Source organism: Mus pahari, chromosome 17 (assembly GCF_900095145.1).
Source record: "Mus pahari chromosome 17, PAHARI_EIJ_v1.1, whole genome shotgun sequence".
NCBI classification, from domain to species: domain Eukaryota; kingdom Metazoa; phylum Chordata; class Mammalia; order Rodentia; family Muridae; genus Mus; species Mus pahari.
This window is the reverse complement of record NC_034606.1, coordinates 65,139,417-65,154,232: the sequence shown is the minus strand read 5'-3', so window position 1 is coordinate 65,154,232 and position 14,816 is coordinate 65,139,417. Positions and strand designations below refer to the sequence as shown.

The following is a 14,816-nucleotide window of genomic DNA, read 5'->3' as shown; positions in this document are numbered from 1 at the left end:
AAAAAAAAAAAAACCAAACAAAAAACTTCTCAGTTTAAAAGAAAGAAAAGAAATTTTCCCATCATGCCGCTGATCAGAGCAGAAGCAGCAGGGCCTGCTGTGCCCAGCCCCAGTGATATCCCAGGTGTGTTCTTTCTGGCATGGTCTGCTGCTCCCAAGGTTTCCTTCCCCCAGCCACTGGTCACAGCAGATCTGCGGGGGAAAGAGGCGGGATTCCAGCTGGCCTGGTGCTCCTAAGGACCGGGGGCTGTGGGGGTGACCCTGTCAGGCAGGTCTAGAGCAAATAAGCAGGTTGGCAGCTTCAGGTGGCAATGGATCTGATGCCTCCTCTCGATAAGGGAACTGGCGGCTCTGGAGACAGGAAGCACAAAGGAATCAGCTAGTATCTGGGCCAACACAAAGACAGCTGTGTGAGGGATCTGAAGGCCTGTGGTGGTTAGGATCTGGGCGGAGCCTTAAAGCGGTGGCCCTCTGCCCTGGCCACCTACCTACCCTGAAGTGCCGCCTTTCTTGGAAGCTCAGAAGGAGACAAGGGAGAACTTGTTTCTTTCTTTGGGAAAACTGGCAGGGACTGGGGATCAAGGTTAGGGCCTTCCACAAGCACTGGTGCACCTACAGCCCAGAGTCGTCCTTTTGGTGCCAGGGCTCCTGGATTCAGATTGCTTTGTTGTTGTTGTTGTTATTGTTGTTGTTGTTGTTATTGTTGTTGTTGTTGAGTGGGGCATGTGTGTGTAACACCAGCTGTGGACCTGGTGTGGTTTGCAGTAGAGAGTCAAAAGCAGCTAAGGTCAAAGATCAAGCCACTCTGGCTCACCCTCACATCCAACCTCTGAATCTCCTTAAGCCCCTGCTCATCCTCAAGGATCATCTTGAGCATATCAGAGAAAAAGAGCTGTTCAAGGCTCCACCTCCACCATCTCCCCATTTCCTGTTGAAGGCTCCACCTCCACCAGCTCCCTGTTTCCTGCCAGCGGTGCCCACCGCACCCATGTCCTGGTTCTCTGATTACTGGGACAGTGGGTCGGCTGTCTGCAGCCAAGCCCTCTGTTGCTGCTTAGATCCCATCCCTTCAGGGACGTCGCGTCGGGCACCCTATCAGTTGTTTGCTCTGTCTGAGTCATTCCGGACTCCATACCCAAACCTGCTGGCATTTTTCCATTCTCCTTCCAGGCTCCGGTGGCAGCCCCATTCCTTACACACCTTGACAGAAAAACTCCTTATGAATACACCTTGAGCTAAGTGTGGTGATGCACACCTTTAAATCCAACCCTTGGCAGACAGAGACAGGCAGATCTCCAGGAGTTTGAGGCTAGCCAGGTCTACATAGTAAAATGTTTCAAAACATACACACAACACCCCCCCACACACACACACACACACACGGGGTGGGTGTTGGAATGTCGTGCATGAACAACGAAGCTCAGGTGCCAGCACTCACAGAAAATGCCAGAACAGTAAGCAAAGCAGGCCTGTCGTTGCAGTGCTGGGGAGGTGGGACCCCTGGGGCTTGCTAGACAGACAGTCTAGCCAGATCTGTAAGGTCAGGTTCACCTTGTCTCAAAAGGTAAGATGAAAGCTGGGTGGTAGTGGCGCATCCTTTAATCCCAGCACTCAGGAAACAGAGGCAGGTGGAACTTTGAGTTGAGACCAGCCTGGTCTACAGAGTGAGTTCTAGGACAGCCAGGGTTACACAGAACCCTTTCTTTCTTTTTTTTTTTTTGTTTGTTTGTTTGTTTGTTTGTTTTTTCGAGACAGGGTTTCTCTGTATAGCCCTGGCTGTCCTGGAACTTACTTTGTAGACCAGGCTGGCCTTGAACTCAGAAATACTCCTGCCTCTGCCTCCCGAGTGCTGGGATTAAAGGCGTGCACCACCACACCGGCTTAGAACCCTGTCTTAAAAGATGAAAACAAACAAACAATAACAACAAAAAAACAAAACAAAACAAAAAGAAGTAATTGTATACCTGGCATTGACCTTTGGCTCACATGTATACGAGAGTGTATGTGCACATATGCACACACGCGCACACACACACACACACAGAGCTTATTTATATTCTGCCTCTGGTTCCTTCTATTGTTTTTTCTGGAACCTACCCTAAACCACAGCTTTGCATTCAACTCTTGAGCCAGAAACAACATGTTTTGCGGAGGTCATTCTGGGTCCCATTTTGGGTGAATACAACAAAAGTCCAGGTGCTTGATCGATTTGGCTATCTTGTGTACTGACCTACCAGCCTAGGGTTAGGGTCACTCAGGGTTAGGGTTACCGGGTTAGGGTGATCTTCCCCAGCCTTCTGTCTTGAGTATGCTCATGACCTTTTACATCCATTTCATGTCTGCTAGGGATCAGATCCAGGGCCGTGCACATGATGGACAGGCTAGCCCTCTACCGCTGAACCGTAACCCAGCCCACCTTTTCTCATTTCTTGATATCTGGTGCAAACTTATTCTTGACTTCCTGTATATCTGATAGGCAGTCATGCCCTGTCCTCACCCAGTTCCTCCGGAGGGCTTCCCCAGCCCAGGTAAGAGCAAACCTCTCTTCCCCAGTTCTCAGCCCACACGCATGCGACTCCACCCCACATCCTGTCCAGGTCCTTGCTTCAAAGGAGATCTGGCCACTTTCTCACTGGGCTGCTGCTATACACAGGCTTCAAGGTGAATGGAGAAAGGTTCCCATTTGGGTGTTTAGGGCACGTCAGCCTCTGCCTTTTCACTTTCAGCCTGTTGTCTGAGCCCCAGAGGGATCCCTTAAAATCAATTTGTTTGAATTATGTGTTGCCACAGAGCAAGCAACCCAGAATTTATTTGCATAAAACTGCAGCAGCCACCCAGTGTTTTAAAGAGTTTGGGTGAGTACCTGCTGCACTGTGTAGAGCACGTTCCCCTGGCTTGCTCACAAACCCAGCTTCAGTTGCCAACCCAGCAGAACGAATCCAAGCAGGTCATTACTTCTGACAGCTCTTGTGATGGTGTGTCCCGTGCTGATGCATGGAGCTGTGGTAGATGGGCAAATCCACAGTGCCCTCCCAGGGCCTGGCATTTGCTGAGCCTGGAAACTTGGTTATCCTCCATATACACTCATACTCCTGTAGACTAGACGGATAGAGCCTCTTCAGGATATGGTAGTCTCGGGATTTCCAATGTGATATTTGGAATTCCAGGGTCCCCTGGCCCCTTCTACTAAACCAAGGTCTGCATTTTTTTTTTAAAGATTTCATTTATATGAGTACACTGTAACTGTCTTCAGACACACCAGAAGAGGGCAACCATTACAGATTTTTGTGAGCTACCATGTGGTTCCTAGAAATTGAATTCAGGACCTCTGGAAGAGCAGTCAGTGCTCTTAACTGCTGAGCTATCTCTCTAGCCCAAGGTCTGCATTTTTTTTTTTTAAAAAAAAGAATTTTTTTCATTTTTATGTAATGTATGCAAATGTTTTGCCTGCATATGTCATCTGTGTGCCACATGCACGCAGTGCCTGCGGAACCTAGAAAAGGCTATCAGATCACCCAGGAACTGGAGTTCCAGAACATTCCATGTAGGTGTTGGGAATCAAAACCTAGGTCCTCTGGAAGAGTGGTCAGTGCTGCGACAGCTGAGGCCTCTCCAGACCCCACAGTGTGCATTTTAACAAGATCTCTAGGAGACCGTCAACAATGCTAAGGAAATCCGGCTTCGTAATGCCCCTGTGGCAGCTCCATATCTCATTGACAGCTGCAGCCACAGACAGGCCCATGTGCCATCGGCCTGTAGCTTCATCCCCCTCCCTCCCTCCAAGTTGCCTCTACCTCCACGGCAACACCTTTGACATGCACACTACCGCCCAGGTGCCCTCCATCATTACCAACTACCTTACTTTGACCTTGATGTCCGAGGTGGTCACATGGCTGCCTCTCTCACAACCTTCCGGGGCTTTATTCAGAGTGCCTCTCAGGAACTTCCCCTCACTATCTTATTTTCAATTGTAGCTCCTTCCCACTCCCCACTGCCTGTCTCTTGCTTGCTTGTTTTTCCACATATCTCAAACCAGCCACCACCACGGTACTCCTCTTCCTCCTCTCTTTCGAGTATTTTCTGTCTTTCCTCAGTCACCTCAGTGTGCCTGTTTGGAGCAGAGCCTAGCTTCCCTCCGTGGTCTTCCCTCCGTGGTCTGTACTTGCAGGTGGCCGGGGCTGCCTCTCAGAACTCAGCCTGTACAGGTTGTGCTAGCAAAAGAATCAATCGATAGTTTCAAACCAGCCTGGGCTATACATCCATCTTTAAGTGAGGGAAGGGGCCTGGAGGGATGGACCAGTGGTTATGAGGACCTGGGTTCAATTCTCAGAGCCCGCATGACGGTTCACAACTTCCTCTAACCCTAGTCTCTGGGGATCCAACACCCCCTTCAGGCCTCTGAGGGCACCAGGTATGCACATGGTGTGCAGACATACATACAGACAAAGCACCGACACATAACACAAAAAAACATGTATTTTTTTCAAGAGAGGGTTTTTTTTTAATTGTGATAAAATCATAAAATTTATTGTGTGTCTGTATGTGTTGCTGGGAACTGCACACAGAGCCAAGCACACACCTGGCAAGCGCTCTGTCCTTGGCCCCCTTCTAGATGTCTGTGCCACTTAAGGACATTTACCGAGTTTTTTCAGTGTCCCAAACCAAAACTCTATCTGTTAAATGTACTGTCTCTCTGCCTCTTGAATTTGATTATTTTAGGTTATCAATAATCGATATAAATGCAATCATAATACTTGTCTTAATACAATATATTCTCAGTGCACAGCCCTAGATGCCTTGGGCTCTGGGTAGATCAGGCTGCCCTGGACTCTGGGTAGATCAGGCTGCCCTGGACTAGGGTGGCCTCCATCTCTGAGATCCCTCTGTCTCCTGGGGCTGGGATTGAAATCTGTGCCCTGCTGCACCTAGCCAGTATTTGGCCTTGTGTCTGGCTCATTTACCACGGCACATGGTCCTCCGAGGCCATCTATGTTGTGCCACACCTTAGCGCCCCCCCCCCTTTGTTTTTGTCTTATGTGTATGTGTGCCTTCGGAAGCCAGAACTAGGGTTCCAGGTGTCTGTGAGCAGCCATGTGTGTGCTGGGAGTTAAGAACAGCGGAGCCTTACACACGGAGCCTTCCTTCCCTCCATCTCCTTGTCTTAAGGCAGAATAAAACCCCAGATCTGCCTTGGCTGTGTTTTGTTTATCTGCTTGCCGGCTGATGGGCATTGAGCTGCTTCATCCTGGGATTCAGACACAGCACTTCTGTGAGCATCCGGTGACATCATTCACTTGTTTCCTGAGTCTATACTCAGAAACAGAGTGCGTGGCATGCAGGGCTCTGTTCACATTTTAGGAGGCCCGTGAAGGCTCTGCTTTGCCGGGGGTTTATTATTATCATTTGATTTGTTTTTGTTTTTTTGAATCGGGGTTTTGCTGTATAACCCAGGCTGGATTTGTATTCTCAGTGTTCCTGCTGAGTGTGTGAGTGTGCGTGTGTGTGTGTGTGTGTGTGTGTGTGTGTACATGTGCCTTGGCAAACACACACATGTGGAGGTCAGAGGACAACTTTGTAAAGTCAGTTCTCTCCTGCCTTTTTATGCATATTCAAGAGATCAAACCTTGGTTTTGAGATTGAGATCACTGAGTAGCAAGCCCCTTCACCCACCAAGCCATCTCGCCGGCCCCTCAGTGCATTTACAGGCTAGGTCAATTTGTCTGTTTTGTTAATTGATCTGTGACCAGAACCCAGCACAGAGTACACACTCAATCACTTACTGCATTGACTTAAAATCTGAGATAGGCTCTCTATATGTGGCTCTGTCGCCTGCTAGATTCTGGGATTAAAGACAGGCACCACTGCTCCGGGCTATTGACAGGGTTTCTCTGTATAGCCCTGGCTGTCCTGGAACTCACTCTGCAGACCAGGCTGGCCCCAAACTCAAATCCGCCAGCCTCTGCCTCCCAAGTGCTGGGATTAAAGGCGTGCGCCACCACCGCCCAGCGGGCCGTTGACATTTTTAGGCATTGAGCTGGCCCTGAGTTTAAGGCAGCCCTCCCTCCTCAGCCTGGATTATAAATGAGCCTCACCACTCTCGACTCATAGTGTTTACTGTCTCCAGTCGAAGGTTCCCAAAGCAGGTCTCCATAACTTGACCCTTCTGTCTGCACAGGCCTACCGGGCCAGTGGTAGTTCTGTAAGTGCCTCTGGCTGTCACTCACAGATCCTTTTGTATCTGTGCTTCCGGGACCTTTCCTCTGCTCCTCTTCCTGATTTGGAGACAAGGTCTCATTATGTAGCCCACACTGGCCTCAAACCATCTCACAGTCCTCCTCCCAGTTGCTGGAATTACTGTCCTGAGAGCCACCACGCCCAGCTCAGCCTGTCTTCCCACTTCCTCCATTCCTACTGAGAAAAAAAAAAACCTAAAACATTCTGTTTGGAAACAGAGGCAGCCTCCTCTCAGGGATGCTGCTTTTCCTCTCTGACCTGACACCTTCAGGTCCATACCTCAAGCCCAACGAGCCTTCCTTTCCCTTTTCCAAATATAGCATTTTGTAAATTGTCCTGGTGATCTGTCTACCACCGGAGCTCCCTGACACTGTTCAAGGCGCCTTCTAACCTGGGCTTTTCTTCGAGAAAGCTTGGTGTGCAAATTGTTTTGTTTTGTTTTTTTTTTTTTGGTAAATGACTCACATTTTGAAATCACACTGAAAAACGAGAAGACTGACAGGAAAAGCAGGAATGGGCAGACCACACTACAGGAGCAAGGGCAGATCAGGAACACTTGCGGACCTTTATAATCAGACTCCACATAAACATAGTAACAACCTCCATAAAAAAGTTGACTAACGTCTGAACCTTGAGTCCTGGTCAGGTGGGCGGGTCTTCTGGTGGGCGGGTCTTCGGATGGGCGGGTCCTCGGGTGGGCGGGTTCTCTCATGGGCGTTCCTCTTCCGGGTGGGCAAGTACTGTTCTCACTTGTTTTTATTTTGTTATTTATTTGAGACTTGGTCGCTCTAGTTAGCCTTGGCTCTGTAGATTAGGCCTTGAGCTTGAGGAACCCTCCTGCCTCTGCTTCTCTTAAAGGCATGCGCTATAGAAACCATTTTCTTCAAAACGAAGTCTGTCAGTCATGGTGGCTCACACCTTTAAACCTAGCACTTCAGGAGGGACTCCTGAGTTTGAGGCCTGCCACAACTACATAGCGAGACCCTGCCTCTAAAATAAATTTTTAGCAAAAAAATAAATTTAAGCTGGGCATGGTGACACATATCTTTAGTCTCAGTACCTGGAGGCAGAGGTAGGCGGATCTCTGTGAGTTAGAGGCCAGCCGGGTCTACAGAGTTCCAGAAACCAGGGCTACACAGTGAAGCCATGTTTCGAAAAAACAAAAATAATTTAAAACCTATGGCTGAACGTGGACTCATTGAGTTGGCGGAGTTTGGTATGTAGTGTGCACAGAGCCCTGAATTTGGTCCCTAGCGCTTCTTAAAACCAGCATTGGGTGTGTGCCTACAGTTACAGCCCTCCAGAAGTGGAGGCAGAGAGTCACAAGTTTAAGGTCATCGTCGGGTTTGAACTCTGGCTGCCAGGCTTACACAGCAAGTGCCTGTTCCTGCTAGCCATCTTGCTGGCCCTCATCATTTAAGTAACACTATTAACATGCAACATGTGATTTTTCATGTGTGTGCACTGTGTCTGTAGAGACTAGAGTAAGGTGCTAGATCCCCTGGAATTGGAGTTACAGGAAATAGTGAGCTATCCAATGTGGGTGCTGGGAAACAAACCCAGACCTCTGGAAGAGCAGCATTTGTCCACACACATACACATATATACACACACACATTCACATATGCACACTCATACATGCATCTCCCCATACTCACACACATACATACATATTCACACATATACTCACACACATACTTACACACACATATATACAAACACATATTCACACATACATGTATTCTCACACACACTCACACATACATCTCTCTGTACTCACACACTCACACATCTCCCCATACTCGCATACATACACCCCCCCCACACACACATACATCTCCCCATACTCACATATACACACCATACACACACTCACACATACATCTCCCCATACTCACATACCCCACACACTTACATCTCCCCATACTCGCATACACACACACCACACACACNCACACACACACACCCACACACATACATCTCCCCATACTCATATTCACACACTACACACACATACTGTTATATACACATCACACATACATACACACACACTCATACACACATACCATATACACACACACAACACACACTTTCTCATCTCACACACACATACTCTTATATACACATCACACATACATACACACACTCATACACACATACCATATACACACACACAACACAACACACACTTTCTCATCTCACACACACATACTCTTATATACACATCACATATACATACACACACACACACACACACACTCATACATCTCTCCATCCTCACACACACCACACACACATACTGTTATATACACATCACACATACATACACACACACTCATACACACATACCATACACACACACAACACACACTTTCTCATCTCTCACACACATACTCGTATATACACATCACACATACATACACACACACACACACACACACACACATCTCCCTATACTCTCATACACATACCATATACACACTCACACAGGCGCACACTACATCCTAGCTCTTTGGGTGTTCTCCCACGTTATTTACACACTAGCCCTGCAATGTTGGTTTAATAATTCACATGAAAAGCATGTGTGAATGGGCCTTCAGGGTGACTGAGCATTGCCACCTAATGAGCTGAGCTCAGTCTCCTGGAGCCCCTTGGTAGGAGAGATCCAGCTCCCTCAAGCTATTATAACTTGACCTCATAGATCAGTCCCAACTCTCGGGGGGCAGAGGCAGGTGGTTCTCTGTGAATTCAAGGTCAGCCTGTCCACATAGTGACTTCCAGGACAGCCAGGGCTTTGCAGAGAGACCTCTCTCACCACCCCCACCTCCACTCCCAAATAAAAAAAGGGTTGGGCTGGCCTTGATACTGGAAAGCAGTCCTGACAGCCCATCTCTGCCTTTTCTGTTATGGGAACAAGGGCAATTCACAAGGTTCTTGTTGTTCTCTGACCTTTCACTCTTGACCCCTTTTGCCCCAGCTCACAGTAACTGATGTCACTTCACCCATGCACCGTGGAGGAACCATATCAGTGTTCCTTTGACAGCTCTGCTGAGAATAGCCCTTTCCAGTCCCGGTCCTAGTACCACTCAAATATGGCTTCCACCACCCCCTGGCAGAAATACCAACCAGGCCCCTCTGCTGCTTTTCTGATCCTGGGATGTTCAGCTGATGCAACCTCTGAGGTGTGATAGGGTGTGAGCACTGTGAAGCTGGTCCTGCTCTGCTGTGTCCCCGGAGTGCCTAGCACAGCTCCTGGCAAAGCAGGTGGGCCACAGTGCTGAGAGTTTCTCTCCTGCCCTTTTGATCTCCCCCTCCCTCTGCTCATTCTGTCTCTGTCTCTCTGTCTCTCCTCACCCCCCACTCCCTCCCTCCTCTGCCCCCACCCCTGTGTGGTTTTATTTTCTTTCTTTTGAAATAGTGTCTCTCCCCAGCTTGGCTAGAACTCACTATAAATCCAAGCCTCCAGCTATTGAGGATTATGATTCTAGGTTCAAGCAAGCCATTATTAGGTAAATAAAGTAGACTCCCAGACGGACAGCCCACTTTTCCCCTGAAAGCCTGGGTCCTGCAGTAACTTACCAAGTTACATCTTGCAGCAGTTATATCAAATACTGATTAAGGAAAGACTGTGGTATCACACAGTCTAGCAAAAACCCTCGCTGTCTGATTCAATAGCCCTGGCTAGCCTGGAATTCTCTATGTAGACCAGGCTGGCCTTGAACTCTGAAATCTGCCTGCCTCTGCCTTCTGAGTGCTGGGATTAATGATGTGTACCACCATCCCCAAGCCAAAAGTTCCTGTTTGTTTGTTTGTTTGTTTTTTGAAACAAGGTCTCACCATGTGGCTCTGGTTGTCCTGGAACTCATTCTGTAGATAGGCTGGCCTTGAACACAGATCTGCCTGCCTCTGCCTCCCAAGTGCTAGCTAGCATTAAAGGTGTGCATCACTACACCTAGCTCAAGCCCCTGTTTGTAACCATTGTATTGGACAGAGAGAAAATCATAAAAATGTTGTCATTTGGAAATAGTTTGTTTTCATCTGTTTCCAGGATTTTTCTACTTGGAATTCCTGTAGATATTATTCAATGAACCTTTTTATCTGTATTTTATGAATATGAGTGTTGTCCTTGTATGTATGTTTGTGTACATGTGTGCCTGGTGGCCACAGAGGCTAGGACATCAGATCCTCTTGAACTGGAGTTACATAGTATGAACATCCACCACATGGGACCTCAGGAAGACCTGCCTGTGCTCTAACCACTGAGCAACACTCCAGGATGGTGTAGTGACAGAATGCCAAAGACAAAGAGTTCACCCTTTTCTTTTCCACCTTCCTCAACTTCCCAGAATTGATGACCACGCCGGTTTTTCAGGCCCCTGAGACCCTGTCCCCACAAGCTGAAGAGGCCAGCACAGCGCTCATTGCAGGTAATAAAGCCAGTGTACCAATTCAAGGAGCCTTGGAACTGAGACCTCTTGCTCCAAAGACAGCCTGGAACCCAGTATGACTGCTATAGATGTTCCCTATCCAGGAAAAACCGCATCGGGGTAACTGGGTTCATTCTGGCATGTAGGTCTCACATGCAGAGCTGTGAGAGAGCCAGGGGCATGACCCTAAGTGATAGGCTGGGAGTGACCGTGCACAGGCACTGGTGCCTGTGGCCGCTCAGCTGGGGTGTGTGGGGTGGGAGGAGGGTCTATGTGGCTTGGCGAGTGGGTGAGGAAGAGCGGGAAGAAACAGAGAAGCTCTCATAGGAAGCTATGTATTTAAAACACCCTTCCTGTTGGCATGAACTATTTATTTCCCTCCTGGTTTCTAGCATAATCATCAGAAACTGGTTTGGGAGGAAGTTGAATTTTGTCAAAAATCAAAACAGCATGTCTATAGCCAAGTGCCAAGAGCCTCTGCATACTGTGCCCTGGACAAGCTGTGTTCGAGGGGCACCCCACTAGGGAGTAGTGACCTGATTCAGATGGCCCCTTCAAGTACTGAAACCTGTCTCTCTCTCCCTTCCAAGCTGTCATCGCCGTGGTGTTTCTTACCCTGCTCTCCGTGGTGACCCTGATCTTCTTTTACCTGTATAAGAACAAAGGCAGCTACGTCACCTATGAGCCTGCAGAAGGGGAGCCCGGCGCCATCCTCCAGATGGAGACTGACTCGGCCAAGGGCAGGGAGAAGGAAGAGTATTTCATCTAATGATCCCAGGCTGGAGGGGCCGATTCCCGGCTCCCACACTAAGATGCTGCCTCTGTAGTTAGGGAACGTGTGCTCTAAAGCCAGGGAGTGGCGTTGGGTGATACAGGAACATCCACTCGCCTCCCAGGACACAGCCCCCAATACCGGCATCACCGACTCCAGGGTCCAGAGACACGGAGAAAGCCGTTCATGACGCTGGGCCTTGATAAGGACAGTGCTCGAAACCAACCAAGAGGGGCCGTGCCTGAGTTGGAAGTGAGGTCACATGCTGGTCCACTTTGTCCCCTCCCTAGTTGACGACCAGTAGCCCCAATCAGTGTAGCTATCCAGTCTTTCTGGAGGCTGGACACCACAGGAAGGGGTCAGACCAGGGAGGGGATAGGAGTCTGAGAATGTTACTGCCTTCGTTTGATCTGAACCCCACTGTTCCCCAGTCAGCCTCAAACTTGTTTTTATCCAAATTAAACTTATGAAAATCAGGTTTTCATTTTCAAGAACTGAATCTTTCCTTGTTTTGCTTAAGCTTTGTATAGCCTTTTCTCTTGCTTATTTATCTCATCTGCATGTGTTGTCTTAGGAAGGACTTAATGGAAGTTCTACAGTTCTCAAAACTATTCAGGAGTTGGAAATGAGGGCAACCCAGGTTTGTCCCAGATGAGCATCACTGGAAACACACAAGAAATAAGTGGGTTTGCTCTGAATTCTGGCAAGGGCCATGATCTCCCAGATCCCTGTGTATATATAGATGGAGCCAAGAAAGACCTGGCATTCAATCCCATCTGTAAAGCTTTTTTCTTTTTTTACCCTTGAGACAGGGCTTCTCTGTGTAGCTCTGGCTGTCCTGGTACTAGCTCTGTAGACTAGAGTGGCCTCTAACTCACCGATCTGCCTGCCTCTGCCCCATGAGTACTGGATTACAGTGGTGTGTGTGCCACTACCACAAGCATCATGAGTCCAAGGTCGTCTCTAGAACTCATGAGAGCAGTCAAGCCTGGCCTGACTAACACACCTGCATTACGTCAAAGACATACTAAAAAAACGGAAACGGGGGCACTAGCTGATTTCTGGGTGGGATGTTAAAGACCTGCCATATGAAGGAAGCCATCTGAGCACATGCTAAGTAAAGAATGCTGGAATGAGGTGTAATGCAACTTCATCACTTTATTCAAATCTTCAAAATAGTCTTTATTCTACATTTTTAGTATAAAAAATCCACAAGTTAAGTGCACCACAGTGTAGAGAGACATACAACGCTGAACTTCCATAACAGTCGATGGTACAGTCAAACATCACATGTACAGAACACAAGATTTAGATGAACTGAAATATCAGATAAAATAAAATAAAATCCAATCTCTGAAAACAAATCAAAATATTAAGGATCCCTGAAATATTAATCCTAATGAGATCTCACTGGACTCAAGTCATGTCATAGTGAGGCATTCATGTGACCCTACTAACCTACCTCAGGAAACTTCTGGGAGCCCGAGTGGCTACATGAGACACTCAGGAAGTGATTGCTAGTTTTTGATCTAAAACTCCCTTAATTAGGCTTTAAAGCCAAGCTTTTGATATGCATCTTCTCCCCTGCCTGTCATTTTTAAATTTTCCTAGGACAGTTTGCACTGAGAACTGTTGTTTAAGTTCAGGTTTCTGGCACCACAGCTAGTCTGGGTTCATGGTGATGCAGAGATGGTTCATGAGGTGGGTCCAAAAGGTACCCTTCACCTTGCCTGGAGATATACAAAACCCGAAGAAATGGAGTCTGTGCTCGGGACACACAGGGGGCTTCAGAGGATCCTTATGAAAGATGAGTTTAAAAATGTCAAGACAGGTGCAGGGAGACAAGGGGCTAAGTCTGACTGGCTTTCGGTCCTGCACCACTGATTCCATAGACACTGATGGGAGGGGGTGGAGGAGCAGGGACAGTGGACAGGCGGGGCAGAGGATGGGAAGGAAAAGGCAGACAGCTAATGCATTTCATTTACCAAGTAAGATAAATCAAAGACTTAAGGAGATTAAAGACCAATCAGAATAATTTGGCAACTTTAATTCTTAGGAAGATCAAAGTTCCCTCCAAACCTAATTTGATGTTTTATTACTAGAAGCAAAGACCAGCATGGCACAGCATCACTCCAGAGGAATTAAGGGAGAGCCTTGGGCTGCTTCCCTCACATTCATTTGAAGAATGGAAACCTCCCTACCTCAGAATGCTTTAGGGAGGGGCTGCTACCCTTACACGGTTCCTTATTAAATTTGAAAAGTGCCTCAAAGTTTGGACACCAGAAAGACACCCCAAAAACATGTGTCTAAACTGCAACTTCAGGTTAATATGACTAAAGCAGTTACATTGTGAGAAGTGCTGAAGGTATGTGATGTCTTCCCCGGCACAGGCGTGGCCATGGTTCCTCACCAAATGGTATAGCCACCATCTGAGCCACCCATGAAGAAGTTTCCCTTGCGCTGAGTTACAAGGACGTTGGCTCCCTGCATGACTGCGAGCTGAGCAGCGTTGGGAGGGCATCCAGGAGGTGGAGGCTAGAAGGAAAGGAAAAGGTACAGTGGGCACAGGGAAAGAACATAGGAAGCAGATGCCGCGTAAGAAGGTGGCAATGTGCCAATTGGTAACTTTTTTTTTTTTTTTTTTTCCTTTTTTTGCAGGCAGTGGGGTAGGTCAACCCAGGGTCTAAGTAACTCTCACTTGACTGGTTCATGCTATGTAGCCCTGGCTTACATTAAACTCAAAGGAAGTCTGCTGCCTCAATCTCCCCATTGTTAAGATGATAGCATGTACTACAGTACCAAGCAACCAGCATTTTAAGGAGCTAAGTTTGCAACAGTTTATGTTCTAGAGCAAGCCTGCCCTCTTTGAATCCAGGACACAAACAGGAAAGGAAATCTGTCATTCACCCAAAGTGTTCTAGCTCTAAGATGCAGCCTGTAAATCCAGATCCCATCCTTCTCAGGGGAAAGCCACTTCCACCCCACAGGATCTCGTGTGGATGTGGGGTTTTATTTACCAGGGAGGGGGAGAGACCTTTGTACAAGCTAAGCAAATGCTCTACCAGGGGGCTATATTTCCAGCAACTCCACATTTTTAACATACAAGATTGTTAAAAGCCAATAATGATACCATTGCCACCTCACTCTAGCGTGTGACTCCTAAGAAGGTGGCCTTTGCTAGAACCTTGTGGGCTACAAACCCATACACAGTATCACCGAGCAGGAGGACCCGGAAATTACAACCCACTTACTAGGGACCATGCATTCTACTTTCCTTCTTTCTTTTTTTTTTTTTTTGAAAGATTTATTTATTTATTATATGTAAGTACACTGTAGCTGTCTTCAGACACTCCAGAAGAGGGAGTCAGATCTTGTTATGGATG

The 14,816-nt window shown here is 47.7% G+C and overlaps 2 protein-coding genes across 5 annotated transcripts in view; one reads left to right on the top strand and one right to left on the bottom strand.

Annotated features, from left to right (window-relative positions):
- Smagp (small cell adhesion glycoprotein) overlaps positions 1–11,927 on the top strand; it is a 15,728-nt gene extending 3,801 nt beyond the window's left edge. For both annotated transcript variants that reach the window (XM_021216328.2, XM_021216327.2), the window contains exons 3-4: positions 10,581–10,661; positions 11,252–11,927. In XM_021216328.2, the coding sequence (XP_021071987.1) occupies positions 10,581–10,661; positions 11,252–11,430 (260 nt within the window). In that variant the 3' untranslated portion in view covers positions 11,431–11,927. The remainder of the gene's footprint in view (positions 1–10,580; positions 10,662–11,251) is intronic.
- A 639-nt stretch (positions 11,928–12,566) lies between these two features.
- Dazap2 (DAZ associated protein 2) overlaps positions 12,567–14,816 on the bottom strand; it is a 5,405-nt gene continuing 3,155 nt past the window's right edge. For all 3 annotated transcript variants that reach the window (XM_021216321.2, XM_021216322.2, XM_029548239.1), the window contains exon 4: positions 12,567–13,968. In XM_021216321.2, the coding sequence (XP_021071980.1) occupies positions 13,646–13,968 (323 nt within the window). In that variant the 3' untranslated portion in view covers positions 12,567–13,645. The remainder of the gene's footprint in view (positions 13,969–14,816) is intronic.